Source organism: Camelus ferus, chromosome 18, assembly GCF_009834535.1.
Source record: "Camelus ferus isolate YT-003-E chromosome 18, BCGSAC_Cfer_1.0, whole genome shotgun sequence".
Taxonomy (NCBI): Eukaryota; Metazoa; Chordata; class Mammalia; order Artiodactyla; family Camelidae; genus Camelus; species Camelus ferus.
In genome coordinates, this window is record NC_045713.1 from 14722230 (window position 1) to 14739021 (window position 16792).

The window sequence follows — 16792 nt, forward strand, 5'->3', positions numbered from 1 at the left end:
AGTTAACTAAATAAACCTAATCACACCTCCCCCCCCCTCAAAAAAAGAAAATGAAAAGAAAAAACATTTATTTTTAGAGGAGGTACTGGGGATTGAACCCAGGACATCATGCATGCTAAGCATGTGCTCTACCACTTGAGCTATAACCTTCCCTCTCTAAAAAATGAATAAATGAATAAACCTAATTACCTCCCCTCTCAAAAAAATAAAAAATAAAAACTTAAAGAAAATCTCATTAACTGGAACATTTTTTCGCTGGAGTGAAGAGGATTAGGAAAATGGTTTTTAAAAGGCAAACTGTGTCCATAGGGAAACAAATATGTGAAAATTTCAAGTAATATGTGATATTTGGCAGTACTGAAGGGAACACAGCACAGACCTAACTCCAAAGTAAACACACAGACACACACTGCAGGCATCAAATTAATGCAGACACAGATTCTTTAGCAAAAGCATAAAGTCTCATGCCTTGATTCCCCTGAAGATATAGGGCAGAAGATTAAATTTCTAAAATATAGTTTAAATAGGCTGAAATGACTGGAGGGCCATTTCCCCAGAGCCTGTGCTATGAAGGCACATAAAGCCCTCACATGATACTTGGTGCATATAATGTGCTCACTATATGTTATCAACCACTGTAGTTCCAAAGCTGTGATTTTTGGTATTTTGACAACACCACCCACCTCCATTACAGCAGCTTTGGAAAATGTTTTGGTATCTGGACAGGTACCTTCACCCACAGAAAAGTACCAAAACTCACGTGGCATTTCACCTGCGGTCCTGTAGAGGGCGTCCTCATGCGTCGTCTCTGGGCCTACAGCTGGAAGCCCAGTGGACGCCCCACTCCCATCCCTGTCCCCAGGGACAGTCCTCCACAGAAGCTGGCAGCTGGAAACAATTATTAATGCTGCAGGAAGTAGGGGAAAGTGACAATGTGTGTCAAACCTAAAACTGGACATCAGAGTCCACAGAAAACATTTTCCAAGGCTGCTGTGATGGAGGTGGGTGGTGGTGTCAAAATACCAAAAATCATGGCTTTGAAACTACGGTGGATGATAACATATAGTGAGCACATTATATGCACCAAGTATCATGTGAGGGCTTTATGTGCCTTCACAGCACAGGCTCTGGGGTCAGGTAACCTGAGTGAGAATACTATCCCCCTAGTTAACCGGTTGTGTGACACTGGCTGAGTGATGTACCTACTACTTATTCAGCCTTGATAAGGAAGGAAGTTGTGTTACATGTTACAGCATGGGTAAATCTTGAAAACATTATGCTAAGTGTATAGCACAGGAAACTATATTCAATATCTTGTAGTAACCTATAATGAGAAAGAATATGAAAAGGAATATGTATGTATATGTATGGTTGAAACATTATGCTGTACACCAGAAATTGACACAACATTGTTTTTATTGACTGTCAATTTAAAAACCCCAAAATATGCTCAGTGAAATAAGCCAATAACAAAAGGACAAATATTTTATGATTTCACCGATATGAGGCACCTAGAATAGTCAAATTTATCATAGAGACAGAAAATAGAATAGTGATTATCAGGTGCTGGGAGGAGACGGTAATGGAGTGTTGATAATGAGTAGAGTTGCAATTTGGGATGATGAAAACATTCTGGAGAAGAATGGTGGTTACGGTTACACAACAGTGTGAATGCACTTCATGCCACTGCATTGTACACTTAACAGTAGTTAAAATGGTAAATTTTATGTTATGTATATTTTACCACCAAAATACTTGAAAATGCACATACCCTCTGCTTGAGTTATTCCATTTCTAGGATTCTAAAGAAATTATTGAATGAACACAAAGTTGCATTAAAAGATGTTCATTGCAGAGTTGTTCATTAAAGCAAGAATTGGAACCAACCTGAATGTCCAACAACAGAGGAAATAGTAATTTTGATACACTCATACTGTCGCATATCATGTAGCTATTAAGAGTAAGAAGGGCCTATTCATCTTGATCCAGATAGATTCAGAGACACACTGCGAAGTTAAAAAAAAAATCTGGGAAAATACGTGTAGAGGGATAAATATATGCAATGAATGCATATACATATGCAAACACATCAGAAAGAGAATGGTAGGATGTCCAACCATTACCTATAAAAAGGGGAGAAAAAGTGAAACAAGGGGGTGATGGGAAAGTTTCCTCATTTTCTTTCTCTACATCTCTATTCTTTTGATTCTTTCACAGTGACTGCTCATGTATTACAGTTGTTCTGCTTATCTGTCGCTGCACAACAAATACCCCAAAGCTTATTGTAAAAACAGTCCTTGTGTTCTAATGGCTCATGATTTTGTGTTTGGGATTTCAATCAGGGCACAGCAGGGACAACTCAGGTCTGCTCCGTGACTGGAACTTCAGTTGGGGTGGCTCAGATGTCTGGAGATCACTGGAACAGCTATAGCTGACTGGAGTTGTGTGTCTGAGACCTCAGTACTGGCTGTCTGCAGGTGACTCTTGGGTTCTCCGCAGTGTGTCTGCTGGGACTGGGAATAGCAAAAATGGCTATTTCCCCTCCTTTATCTGGTTAGACTGGGATGGCTAGAACATCTGGGAGGTCCTGTCTGACAACAGACACTGAACAAGACAGGATGGAGGCTAACCTATATTATTCCTAGAATGAAAAAAATTGCTCCTATTCTGGGCGTAAAAATATCCAGATTTAGGGACTAAATAAACTGATTATAAGGGCTAAAAAGAGGCCAATAGCTGAGCTGTCCTTCCCACCCCATTCCACATCTTTACAGGAGATTTGAGAGGAAGCCGGGAGCCAGGTCTAAAGGCTTATGTCTGAGCTTTCGGCATTTCTGACATTATTCTGCCCAGATCACTAGGCTAGAAATGAAAGAGGATTTCAGGATGGGTACTCATTTTAGCATTAAAGATTATGAAGTTTCCTGGAGGGCCCTTAGGATGTTTTTTTAGGGAATGTGAAGGTGACTGTAGGTGCAGCGGGCAAAGTATATTGTGTCTCACTCCCCACCATATTGTGAGCCCCTTGGAGGTGGATTTCCTCAGTCTGCTCATTTCCTTGATTTTAGCCTAGACAACATTCTCAACACACTGTGAAAGAATTACTGCAGATTCTGGAAGGTCATAATTGAGAAAAGTCTTAAAGTAGCTCCTGCAGGATCTCTCTGCTTTCAAAAGACAAACAATACGGCATCTTAAGGAGTGCCTCAGCTAGATAAAGGAATGAGCCTCTCCTAGGTCCTTTAGTCTCCTATTTTTAACTGCCAGCTTTAATACCTAGGCAGCTATTAACAGTTGCTATATAAAATCCATACAGTAGTTTTTTGCTTGTTGTTTGTTTTTAAAACCACTTAGCAAGGGAAGAGGAAGTTAAAAACAAAAAACAAAAAACAAAAAAACCCAGGGAACAGAATTGGGAAGCAAGCCAAACTCCTCTCTCACTTCTCCATCACGAAATGTGCTTTTAAAGAAATAATAATACTTGAGAGATCCAAGACTATTCTAGATTTGTGTCCTACAAATAGAACCCTTGTTTTCTAGGGTGTTTGGGATACTTAACAAGTTTTTAAAAATCTAAGTCCACAAGAAAACTGAAATGAACTTTTCAAAGCAGAAATAGAATCTCCTTTTCTAATCAGTGCAGTGATTTTTTTTCTTTTTAAAAAATTCCTATTATTTATTGAAGTGTCATCAATTTACAATGTTAGTTTCAGGTATACAGCAGAGCAATTCTGAAATAAATATATATAGATATCTCTCTATATATATATCTCAGATTCTTTTCCATTACAGCTTATTACAAGAAACTGAATATAGTTCCCTGTGCTATAAGTAGGTCCTTGTTGTTTATATATTTTATATATAGTAATGTGTATCTATTAATTCCAGACTCCTAATCTATACTTTCTCCCCACTTCCCCCCTAGTAACCACAGTTTGTTTTCTGTGACCAAAAAAAAATTTTTGAAGAGGAAAATTTTCTTGACTAGCTTGACCAGTTGACCAACTCTTGGCTTAAAGAGGAAATAATATGAAAACTGCAGTGATAAACTGTTTTGAAATCATCAATAAGGAGAATAGTCTATATAAAAAATTAAGAGCTATAAACAAAGTTGCACTTAGAGGAAAACTCATATCCTTAAATGCTTTTATTATTAAACAACGAAGACTAGAAATAAAACACACTGATATTTATTGAAAGTTTATTTTATATAGAGCCTGCACTTAAATATATCTCATTAATCTTTGTAGTATTTATCAGGTGGGCACTGTTTTTTTCCCTTATCTTTTCAAAATGCTCAGAAGTGTAACTCTGAAGTATATCTATGCCATGTTCTCTGTTCTTAGTTTCCAAGAGCCATTTCACATCTCTCTTGATTCAGTGCTACATTTATTAATGTTTAGTGTATACAGGGCACTTTAAGGGATAAAGAGATGAATAATAGCTGTTCTGTATCTTGCAGAACTTCAGTCATGTGTGTGATGTTGATGTACGTATACTGGAAGTGCAGGGGAGGACAGGTCGTAGTATGGTTGCAGTTAACCCTCCCAGCTAAGGAGAACTGTGTTAAAAGCGAAAAATGAGGTCTAAACAAAGAACTGAGGGAGCCCAGAAGAAAGTAATTCTGACTTGAGGAGGGGGTTAGGAGTGAACCACAGTGTTTGTTGCCACAATTCAGGGCCTGCATCGTGAAGATCTTTACGGCTTGTTGAGGAATCTGTGCTTTGTTATCAGAGCAGTGGAGAACCACTGGAGGTTCTGTGTGTCGGGGTGAGTGGATATGTAAAGACTTTATTTTTATTTTTGCTTTAAAAAAAATTTTCCCCCTTAGAGTAGTTTCTCAGATGTGGAACCACTTGATAAGAGAGGAGAAACATATTAACATTCTAAAAATACACTGTCATATTGCTTTCTATAAGTGTAATGCATTCATGGGGTCTCTTTCCTATGTGACGATGTTGGTGTCGATAAAGGTGTGAACGAAGGAAGCTCCTCTCACAGCCAAGGCACTTTTGAGGTTCTCTCCTGAATGAATCTTCTGGTGCTCAGTGTGTCTAAAGTCAAGAAGTTCTTCCAGGTTGGAGTTCTTGGGTTCTCTCTCTATAGAGTGGTTACGATGATCTGTAAACATTGCTAAGTCTGGAGGTTTCCACATTGACTTTCTAAATGTTTTTAGTATTATTTATTTATTTTTTTTTTTGCAAAAGAGAACCACAGAGATCATCTCCCTCTAAAGTAATAATGAATGGATGCAGAGTGCCCAGTTTTGTTTTGTTTTTTTTTTTTTCCTGATTCAAAGAAGCTTCTTCATTTTCTCTCCTGATCTCAAAAACTGGGAGAAGAAATAGAAATTGAACATATCCTCCTGTTCAAGGTGAAAGAGATGGGGGAAAATAGTTGTGTTAAACCAGTAATGGGATGATAGAAACTCCTAAGCAGATCCCAAAACTTTTTACTCTTAACTAAGGCTGAATTTTTCTTTTCTTTCTTCCCTGTAGCCAGTGAACACTCACTTATCTTGAAGTCAAATCATTGTTTCGTCTCTTTGAAAACCTGCAATTCCTTCACCTATGACTCTTCTCTGTGCTCCATGGGGAAGCTCAGGCCAGCTTTGTTACTGGATATCCTGGCCATGAGAAAGACAGGCAGCATGACAGTTTGGGTCACCACTGGTTCTTCTGAATTCAGACTGATTTCTGGGGCAGGCGACCTCTCTCTGTCTCTTTCAGTTAGGATTATTCCACTTGGAGCCTCTTTCAGGCAGTTCTTCAACATTAGGACAAAACCAAAATAAGGGGAAAGCTCTTTTTGTGCTCAATTCAAGGTCATTGTCCTCCAGCCTGTGGAAGAGCAGTGAATTCTGTGTTAAAGTCAATAAACTAGTTTTATATTCCCTTTTGAATATTTTGATAATAGAATTATCTAAGTGTGGATTAAAATATAAAGTAAATCATCCTAAAATTCTGACTGTATTAAAGCCGAGAAACATTCTCTTATTGAGTCTGTAGAGAGGAGACAGAGAGGTAAAAGTGGGAGTTTTGGAACTATGTCCTGGATTAACTTCAGTTAAGAGGTTTTTTAAAATAAAAATTGGTACCTGAAGTGGGTTGGCTGGTGACCAGCAAAAATTGTCTTTATATGTTTCTTTTAGCTGTAGTCTAGATGTGTATTATCTTGAAATTAACCTAAGTAACTAACTGTTTCTGGCAGTCGTAAAGACAACTAGTAAAATTTTCTCCGGCTCAATTTCCAGCCATGTCCTACCATTGCTTTCCTTACTAAGAGCAAGTTATAGTTTGTACTCTCTTTCTGTGTCCCTTCCTTTCCCTCCTCACATCTAACAAAGTCTACCGGTCTGCAGTAAAATGTGGATTGGTAAATAGTGATTTAAGATCCAAATAGAGTAAAATGTTTAAATAGTAACATTACCAAACAATATTAGCAAATTAGCTTGGTTAATATTAAACCAAAGGAAAATTTAAATTCCAGAATACTTTATCAAAATGCCTTATTTTATATTTTCATGGAGAAAGGGAAGTATATTTCAGATTAATAAAAGTAAACTGCATTTCAAATGAAATGCCATTTAAAGTCACTATTTTGTTTGCGATTGGATTTCTAAGCTAAGCATGAGATCAAAGAGCAATGTGTTACAGTAAAAGCAAACCTTATTAAGCCACAGATCACAGGAAAGCTGTTGTCAGGGAAAGTGGAAAGAAAGCATAACTGGGGAGAGTAGCAAATAGCAAAGGCCTGGGTGGCAGAAGCCTGGAGGCCAGGATATCCCTAGGTAAGATTCAGGAAAAGCATTTCTGAATGACTAGCGCTGCTTATTTGCTCCTATGCCAGAGTACAGACTTGAAAGTCTCAACACTGTAGATTTCATCAAATGTCAGTTTAAACCCAGGCACAGACAGCTGCCCCACCCTGAGTGCAGGAGAATCTGTGAGATCCAGGTAAGTGCTGAAAGCAGCTCTAGAGACTTTAGTGCCCAGGAGAACTAAGACCAGGAGCAGGGTTTTTTAAAATCTGAAATTCAAATTTGTTTTTCCTTCTACGTAATAGAGAGCCAGCTGAGGACCGATATAGCTGAGGACAAGAAAATACAGTTGACTCTTGGATGAGTTTGAACTGTGTGAGTTTACTTACATATGGACAATTTTCAATAAGTATGTACTACAGAATCACACAACCCACGGTTGGTTGAATCTGTGGATGGAGAACCACAGATATGGAAGACCGACTATAAAGTTATTCATGAATTTTCCAATGTGTAGAGGGTCAGTGCCCCAGACCCCCACTGCATTGTTCAAGGGTCCACTGTATAAGACAGCAGAATCATCAGTGGTTACAGAAGTGCATAGTTACTTCCCTTAACTTACTTTTCACCAAGCTTTAAAGTAGTGGTTTTTAATCTTTTTCCTGATTTTGAGAACTTGATGAAAGCCATGAAACCACTTCCTAGAAAATACACGTAGTTTTGTAAACAACATAAAAGGTTTACACAATCTCCAAATCCATCGATGTGATCCTCTAGAACTGCGTTGATGGTAGTTAGCTACACTAGCTTCATTTTAAGTGCTCAGTAGCCACCATCACAGTAAGCTCTACTGTACCGGGCTGCTCTAGAATTTCATGGACTCTAGGTTAAGAACTTCTGCCCCAAATGAACCGCTATAGTTCTGCTGGCCTGTAACCCCACTCCCAGTCAAGTTGGTATTTGACTGTAAAATACTGTGTATAAAAGCTGTTTGCTCTGTCTGAATATAGATAGATCTCAAAGAAATGGAGGAATACTAACAGTAATTTTGAATAACTTTAAAAATCTATCCAGCTTTAAGTACCTGTTAATAACCTAAAGTTAAAGAGATAGCAAATGGTTCATCCGTCATTCTTACCGTCTCAAGGTATGCAAAGGTTTGTAAACATTCCCATGCCCCATGTCCCGCAACAATAATCCGAGTCACTTTTCTATGAGATAGGGTAAGCTTTCAGGAATTTGCTGTGCCTTAGCAACAGCTAATATTGAATTCATATTAAGTGCCAGGTATGATTCTAAGCATCCTACATATGTAAGCGCATTTAATCCTCACCGTTACAAGGTTGGTATAGTAGTATCCTCTCAAAACAGATGATGGAACTGAGGTTTGGGGCTTAGTGAGATTTAATAACTTGTCTGAGGTGACATAGTAAATGCCAGAGAAGTGGATATTAGGTCAGAATCTGTTGTCTCCTGAAATATGAATGTCCAAAACATGGGAAAAGTGGGTCTTACAGGACTCTGAGGTCACATGTCTTAACAAGGTGTTCTGAAATGGACCTATACTAGCTTGTGTTCTGTGAGGCCTCTGGGTCTGCATTTGCCACAGCAGCTTCCTACCTTTCCTCTGGAGTGGAACAAGAGAGAAAAATACTCAGACTTTTTTACACCCAGTCACTGAAAGTCGACCCTCTCCCTCCATACATCACCCTTTACCATCATGGCAGCCTGAACTTTAGCGATAGACTAAAATGTGATCCTGGTAAATGAGTTAACTGACACTCTGTAACATGCGGATGATAATACCGTCTATTATTATAATATCGTCAACACAATTTTGTGTGTTGTGAGGATCCAGCTGCACGTAAGCAGGTGCTCAGTAAACGACTACTGTTTGTCACGGTTCAATTCATGACGCTTCTATCTCCTGAGACCATGGGCCTGACCGTCGTTGGAAGGAAAAGAGGAGCTGGGCCGACCTGGACCGTGGTCACCTGCCTCAAAGCTGGGCAGCCCTCTCCTCACCAGCACAGACCCTCGACTGCGCCGGCCAGGGAATCGACCCTCTGGGTTTCCTTCCATTCGGCTCTCACGATTAAAGTTCACGGCCGACCTTGGAGGGAGATGAATAGAGATCTCGCTCCCGCAGGGCTGGACACGCCCCCCCCCCCCAACACACACAAAAAAGCACGCCCCGGGCAAATTTAAAGTCGGAAGCCGGCGGTGCAGGCTGGATCCCGAGCGGCCCCGGGGGACGTCCAGCCGCCTGCAGCGGGACCCCGGCCGGGCAGAAGATCGCTACGGGCCACAAGCCCCACTCCCTTCTGACAGCCTCAGTACGGAGCTCTCTGCAGCGCCCCTCTGTCTTCAGGGCGCAGGCGCGATTCGCGCCACCTTGCATCTCCCGGCAGGCCCCGCGGCGGCGCTGACCCCGGCGGGACCCGCTCTTCCCCGCCTCCCCCAGGAGCCGAGCAGGCGGGCGAGTGAACCGTGGCTCACGTGCCTCTGAGGCTGCCGGGGCGGTTAGGGACTGCCTTGGAATTCGTTTTGACCGGGACGGTGATTCTTAAACTTGTCTGTGGGGGAAGAATTTCTCGGAGGGGCTCGTTAATTCAGATTTTCGGGCTCTACCCTGATACTGAAGCACAGGATCTCGCGTGTCTTAGAGCTTTGCTTTTCACTCAGCTTTCCGAGGGGTTCTGACCTCCCTCCTGGCCGGCCGGTCACAGCCGATTTGGGTTTAAATTCCAAATGGACTTAGCAAACCAACGCGTCTCTGCCCTCCCCTAGGGACTTCTGGAGCCTCGGCGATCGCCCAGTGGCCCGGCCTCTCGTCTCCAATTGGCCCCTCGCTCTTCCCGCCTACGTACGGAAATCTTTTCTTCTGTTTGGTCGGTGGTGCGTCTGTGGCGAGACCTCACCCAATGGGCACTTGAGTTCCCAGAACGTGACCCGGAAGTTGGTTCCGAGCAGGCGCCGATAGCTGTTGACGCCTAACGCGCGCTGGGACTTCCGGCGTGGGAGCCAAGCGCCGAGTCCTGCGTGAGTCCGCCGAGAGGGGAAAAACGCGTCGTTCCGGTCCTGCTTTGGGGCGGTCCTGGCGGGGCGGGTCAGGGGTCGGCGCGGTGGCGCCCAGGACCTACTGAGGCCGAGGGGCCGGAGCCAGCTGCGCCCGAACTGGATCTGGGTTTCCTGGCCGAGACTTGGCGCCGCGGGCCCCCTGGCTCTTGGGGACTCCGGCCATCCTTGCACGGGGTCCGGAGCGGTTTCCTAGACGGGCGCAGCTGGTTTCGGGGCCAAGGCGCTCCCGGGGCCTGCAGATGGCGTCGGGTCCGGGCTCCCAGGATCGGGAAGGTCTTCTGATAGTGAAACTGGAAGAGGACTGCGCCTGGAGCCAGGAGCTGCCCCCGCCAGACCCAGGTCCAAGCCCTGAGGCCTCCCACCTGCGCTTCAGACGGTTCCGCTTCCAAGAGGCCGCTGGGCCCCGGGAAGCACTCAGCCGGCTCCAGGAGCTTTGCCATGGCTGGCTGCGGCCTGAGATGCGTACCAAGGAGCAGATCCTAGAGCTGCTGGTGCTGGAGCAGTTCCTGACCATCCTGCCCCAGGAGATCCAGAGCAGGGTGCAGGAGCTGCATCCGGAGAGCGGCGAAGAAGCGGTGACCCTTGTGGAGGATATGCAGAAAGAGCTTGGGAGATTGAGGCAACAGGTGAGAGAAAGAGCTGTTTTATTTACGGTTTGTTTGGCCCCGAGGACTGGGACATCGCGTTGGCCCAGTTCACCGTGGGAATTTACTTGGTTGCCCTCAGTAGACCTTACGTGGGCAAGAGGCCTTTTTGTAGTTTAGTCAGGAACTTTCGTTCTCCAGATTTACCCCAAGTGGATAGAGTGAGCAGTGAAGAGTGCCCTGTTTCCACATAGAGTCAGTGTCTCTGCATTAGTGTGAGCCCAGGAGTCAGCTCGCCAGTTTCAGATCCTCACTGCCCCGTACTAGCTTTTGGACTTTGAGCAAGTTACTTAATTTCTTTAGGCCTCGGATTTGCCACTGGTGAAATGAGAACAGTAAGATATCTCTAGGGTTGCTTTGAGGATTAGAAAGAGCAGCATGTAGTTTTGATCACAGTGCCTGGCTTGCAGTTTTAGTGTTTAATAACTGTTAGCTGTTGTTATATAAAGGTCAGCAGTCTAATATCTACAGAGCTGGGTGGCAGTTAATAGTGGACTTAGAAAAACAGTTTGGCATTGAGGTTCTGAGGGCACTTCCCCCAGGGCCACCTAAGTTTAACTTACCCAGTAGTGAGGAATAGGTGCATCTAGAAAAGGTGGAGGAAAGCAAGAGGGAGTGAGGTGTGTCAGAAGAGCTGTGTGGGGAAGGTGTGCACTAGGAGTGAACTCCCCCCACCCCGTCCCACAACACACATTTTCTTGGGTGTACACAGGATCAGAAAAGCCTTTAGTGGAAACCATTTTTTTCTCTTGCTGGGTCCAAAGGGATTGCTAGTGGTTCTCTATAGAAGGCTTGCCCTCAGAATTCTGTACTAATTTCCCTTCCTTTCCGGCCCTGTTGTGATGATGAGTGATGTGGGTTGGTTCCCAGGTCACAAACCATGGGCGGGGAACAGAAGTGCTTTTGGAGGAGACTTTGCCTCTGGAAACAGCACGAGAGTCACCGAGCTTCAAGCTGGAGCCAGTGGAGACTGAGCGAAGCCCTGGGCCCCAGCTGCAGGAGCTGCTAGGCCCCAGCCCTAAAAGGGACCCCCAAACTGTAAAGGAGAGGGGTGAGGAACAGTTATCTGGGCAGGTGGGAGGGAGGAAGGGCTTTGGGATTGAGCAGTACTGCCCAGGAAAGGGCATTTCTGACCTGAGGGTTGTCAGGTGTGGAGTAAAAGACCTAAAAGTGGTTTGGGTTCCTCTGGGGGTGGGAGGAGGAGGTGGGGGGATCTATTATTAAGCCCTTTTGTATGCAGAACAGAGACATTTAGAGCTGAATGAATGATTGAGGACTTTTAATACCTGGGCCAGCAGGAGACTGCTGGTATTCTGTCGTTTTGGATACCACTTTATGCCTCAGTTGCTTTCTTTTGTTCAGTGTTGCATCCTCAAAGCAGAGCCTGGGTGTTGGGGAATGGATACTGTGTCATAATAATCCTTGGGTTGCCAAGGACTAGGAATGCCATTCTCATCATAATTTCTGTCACCTTCAGCATTATCTGCTCCCTGGCTTTCTCTCTTTCCTCCTGAAGGAAACATGGAAGACAAGGAGCTGACTGGGCCCCAGGTGATGTCGAAATTCTCATTGTCTCCCCCTAGTCTGCTTCACCACATGCATCTCCCCCACCTTCTTTGTCTCCTCCACACCTCACTTGTAGGCCTGGCACCCTGCTTCCCCATGAAATGTGTCCTTGGCACCCCTGGGTTTTGCCCCTTTAACCCATGACTCTGCTTGAATTGTTCTTGGTGCCTCAGGGCCTAAAGGAGATCTTGTGCTGTTTCAGTTGCCTGAGAGCTTAGAGGACGTGGCTATGTACATCTCCCAGGAGGAGTGGGGGCATCAGGATCCTAGTAAGAGGGCCCTCTCCGGGGACACGGTGCAGGAGAGTTATGAGAATGTGGACTCACTGGGTAAGGACTTCTTTTCCAGGGATGAAGACTGAGCCATTTCTAACCAGGGTCCTGTCCCTTAGCCACTCACCTCCGGATATAAGTTCTGAGTTTTGCCGGAAGACCTGTCTTTGTCTAAAGTCCCCTGGTCTAGGATTAGTAAAATATTTGCCAAGTGCCACAGTTGGTACACTTACAGACCCAGGCTGCCAGAGCCGAAGGCAGGGAGTCTGACTTCCAGGGCAGAACAAATCAAATCCAGTGATGCACCACACCCACTCCCCTCCCCTACACCGCCCCATCACACGCAGTGTCACAGGATGCTCTGAGGCTTTAAGTTTTTGATCCCTGGCAATTTCAAAATGCTTACTCTCCTGACCTCACTTATATTATCTAGGCTCCATTTGTATTTCTGGGCCCGTCCCCAAAGACACAAATTTCAGGGGCTGTGGCATCAACATTCCAGCTTAGTGGCTGTCCCAGTCCTTAAAAATTCAGGAAAGGGAAAGGCTTTGTGGAAATTTGGAAATGATATATCCAAAACAGGGTCTAAGTAAGTTAAGCATAAATTAAGATGCATCTGTGTGTTGAACTATCTATCATGCAGAGATTAAAAATGAGGTCTGTGAAATAAGACAAAAAAATCAATAGTTGGATTTAGGTGGAGAGTGTACAGATATTGTATAATTCCTTTTTTTTCCTGCATGTGTGAAAATCCTCACAATAACAAGTTGGAGGAAGTCAAAAAACAACATGGAACAGGACTGTGTACATTATCATCATAGCTCCGCTGATGCACACAATAGAAAAGAGTCACCCTGCACTTTGTTCTCATGTGAGGTTTTTGCAAAGAGAAGCACCGCTATCATCTCACTTGAACTAGTTTGCAAGGGAGTTCCTGCTGGGTTTGATTGCCTTCTCCGCATTCTCTCTCACTGCCATGGCTTGGTGCCCAAAGTTGAGCACAGCTCTTTCAGTGAGTGCCAGGTAGGAGGAGAAGATTGCAAGTTCTTGGAGTGAAACCTTTTAGAGTCCCATGTTTGCTGCCATTGGAGTGAGCACAGTACAGGAATGGCACTTTTGGGTTTTAATCTCAGAGTCCCAAGTCCTTTTCCAATTGTCCAGTATATTATATTTTCTCTTTCTGGAGCTAACCAGTCATACTTAGTTCTATTTTATATTGATTTGTAAGAGTCAAGACTCTTTTACATTAGTAAGCTGATTCCTCAAGGACCTGACTACCCATTTGATTGTTGTTTTAATTAAAAGTTTTACATTCTCGTTGCAAAAAATCCCAAGTAGCACAAATATGTAAAGAGGAAAAAACCCCTTAGTCTCCCTCCCCTCATTTCTTTCTCTAGAGGTGACCAGTGGGTGGAGTTTAGTGTATGTTCCAAGTAATTACTGTCAGACTTACTGCACCTTCTGTACCTGTCCGCTCAGGGCAGGGAACAAGACTTACCTTTGTTTCCCCTGCCTGGTCGAGGAATGTGTGACATAGAAATCCTTTTCTTTCATTGTGAACAGAGTCTCAGGTTCCCAGTCAGGAGGCCCTGAGCGCCCAGGTGGAACAAGGAGGAAAGCCATGGGATCCCAATGTCCAGGCTTGCAAGGAGGGCCTGAGCCCCAGAAGCCCAGCTGCAGGTAAGGAGTGAAGTTGAGCGGCCTGACCAGCTGGCCTCCGCTGTTGAGAATGAGGCATTTGAGGTTTTGGTGTAAGGCTAGCCCGTCACCACTGCCAGGGAGGTACTTGGCTTCCCGTGGGTCCCCACTGCCCACTTCTATCCTAGTGATGGCAGGCGAGGCTCCCAGGGTGCAAAACATAAGGAAGTGTTCAATCTTGGGCTCCCTTGCCCATCCTGGTCCCAGTCCTGCGCCATCTCCCCATTCCCCAAGGGCAGAAGCCAGTGGCTCAGTTGAAGAGGGAGTGGGGCCCTTACCAGGGAATTCAAGATGGGTTTGAGCTCTGATTCCTGAGCAATGGCCATGCTCCTTATATGGATGCCTGTCTAGAGTGCTTTCCATCTGTGGGGGAGACGGGAGACAGGTAAAGCCAGCCCCTCTGGACTTCTGACCTGCGGGTAGTAGGTCACGTGGGGTTTCCTTTTCTCTGGTGTAGAAATAATACGGGTTTGGTTTCTCTAACTCTTCCAGGGGAAGAGAAATTTGAGAACCTGGAAGACAGTGCTCAGTCCAGTTCCCCTGAGAGTGTCCACCCTCAGGCGCTGCAGCCTGGCCAGGCCAGAGGGGAGGTACCCTGGAGCCCGGAGCAGGGAAGGCCTCAGGACAGGGCGGAAGAGCCCTGGGAGCCTCCCCCAGAGGATCGGACGGAACAGTCCTTAGTGGGGGCCACCAGTTGCAGAGAACTAGGGCGACCAAAGGAACTGCAGCCTAAGAAGCTCCACTTATGTCCCTTGTGTGGCAAAAATTTCTCTAACAACTCAAATCTAATTAGGCACCAGAGAATCCATGCAGCGGAAAGACTGTGTATGGGGGTGGAGTGCGCAGAAATCTTCGGTGGGAACCCACACTTGCTGTCACTACACAGAGCCCACTTGGGAGAGGAGGCCCATAAGTGCCTGGAATGTGGCAAAAGCTTCAGTCAGAACACCCACCTGACTCGCCACCGGCGCACCCACACAGGCGAGAAGCCCTATCAGTGTAACGTGTGTGGAAAAAGCTTCTCTTGCAACTCCAACCTCCACAGGCACCAGAGAACGCACACAGGCGAGAAGCCCTATAAGTGCCCTGAATGCGGGGAGATCTTCGCCCACAGTTCCAACCTCCTCAGGCACCAAAGGATTCACACAGGAGAGAGACCTTACAAGTGTGCCGAGTGTGGGAAAAGTTTCTCTCGAAGTTCACACCTTGTCATCCATGAGAGAACTCATGAGAAAGAGAGGCTTTACCCCTTCTCTGAGTGTGGGGAAGCCACGAGTGACAGCACTCTCTTTCTTACAAATCAGGGGACCCATAAGGCAGAGAAAAAACTCTTTGAATGTTTGACTTGTGGGAAAAGCTTCCGACAGGGCATGCACCTGACCAGACATCAGAGAACGCACACGGGGGAGAAACCCTATAAATGTAGCCTCTGCGGGGAAAACTTCTCTCACAGATCCAACTTAATCAGGCACCAGAGAATTCACACGGGAGAGAAACCCTATACCTGTCATGAATGTGGAGACAGTTTCTCTCACAGCTCCAATCGGATTCGTCATCTGAGAACCCACACGGGAGAGAGACCCTATAAATGTTCTGAATGTGGAGAAAGCTTTTCTCGGAGTTCACGCCTTATGAGTCATCAGAGAACTCACACTGGGTAGAAACAGTGGGGTTTTTTCTTGGCCCCCCCCCCCCCCATAAGGTGGCATATTCAGAGGGTTTTGTTGTTAAGAGCTGGTATTTCTCACCCAGCTGACCAAATGATGTGCGTTTTAAGGTAACTGGGGAGGGTCACTGTGAGGGAGGTGCAGAGGCAGGAAATGATTAGCACAAAACTGAAAAGGAATTCTGATTGAACTGGTGAGGACAGGCAAGTCTTTGAGGGGACCTGCTCAGGGTGGACTTTTCTCTGACATTCTTCTTGTCCCAGGGCACACCTCCCCCCTCAGTATATTAAGCCAGCTTACGACTTGGGTGCCTTACTGTGTCCAGTATCCCAACAACTAGGGGAGTCTGTGGACTTTCTGTTGCTGCTTCCTCACTTGGGACACTTGGCAGGAGCATTTGGGCTCCTGGGGCCCTTGAGACCAAAGAAGTCTCCTGGGAAGCCAGCTGGAGGCACCAAAAGACTGGTAGTGAGTTGCAGCTCTCCTGAAGGCCTGGCTGGGAGGCCACAGGCCGCCTGGGGCAGCCAGCACCGCCCCCTCAGTGGCTTGACAGTAGGGCTCGTTGGCAGGTCATGCATGTAAATTTCACCTCAAACAAAAAGGAACCAGAGACCAGGTCAGCCCAGGAGTTGGCGGAGGAAAACAGTCTGAGTTAATGTACCCTTTACAGAGATTGAGTCTTCAGAGGGTTCCATGAAAGATGGTTTCCCTGGGAGACTTTGAAAATGTGGATCCTGGTAAAATTCGGGATCATGCCTTGCCCTGTTGAAAATATATTTCGATGGTAATAAATATCTTCAGGAAACATGAATGTGTGTGGCTCGTCATTGAGGGTCTTTTTCTTGTCCTCCAGTGTTGATCTGTCTTCCATCTGCTTTGGTTAGAGGATCTGCTTTCTCTTTGTGGTCTTACTGGGCAGCTCCAGGCAGGGACTGCTATGTGGTAGCAAAAGGTCAAGCCCAGTGGCTGCCTGGGGTGATGTCATAAGGGTGTCCTAGAAGGATTTGTTTTTCTACTCTGGTGTACAGCAATGAAAATGTGTTTCTTTGTTTAGAATGTTTACTTTCTTGTAAAGTAGCTAAAGGAAGGCCTGGCTCTTCAAAG

At 45.3% G+C, this 16792-nt stretch overlaps 1 protein-coding gene across 5 annotated transcripts in view; it reads left to right on the forward strand.

The window, feature by feature from the left end:
- ZNF263 (zinc finger protein 263) overlaps positions 1–16499 on the forward strand; it is a 39185-nt gene extending 22686 nt beyond the window's left edge. The window contains exons 1-7 of one of the 5 annotated variants that reach the window (XM_014555051.2): positions 9185–9319; positions 9551–10467; positions 11356–11536; positions 11963–12036; positions 12254–12380; positions 13887–14003; positions 14514–16499. In XM_014555051.2, coding sequence (XP_014410537.1) covers positions 10081–10467; positions 11356–11536; positions 11963–12036; positions 12254–12380; positions 13887–14003; positions 14514–15682 — 2055 coding nt within the window. In that variant the 5' untranslated portion in view covers positions 9185–9319; positions 9551–10080 and the 3' untranslated portion in view covers positions 15683–16499. Of the gene's footprint in view, positions 1–9184; positions 10468–11355; positions 11537–11962; positions 12037–12253; positions 12381–13886; positions 14004–14513 lie in introns of those variants that run through there. The other 4 variants (XM_032461089.1, XM_006179687.3, XM_032461090.1 and 1 more) reach the window with 4 other exon arrangements.
- The last annotated feature ends 293 nt before the right edge of the window (positions 16500–16792 follow it).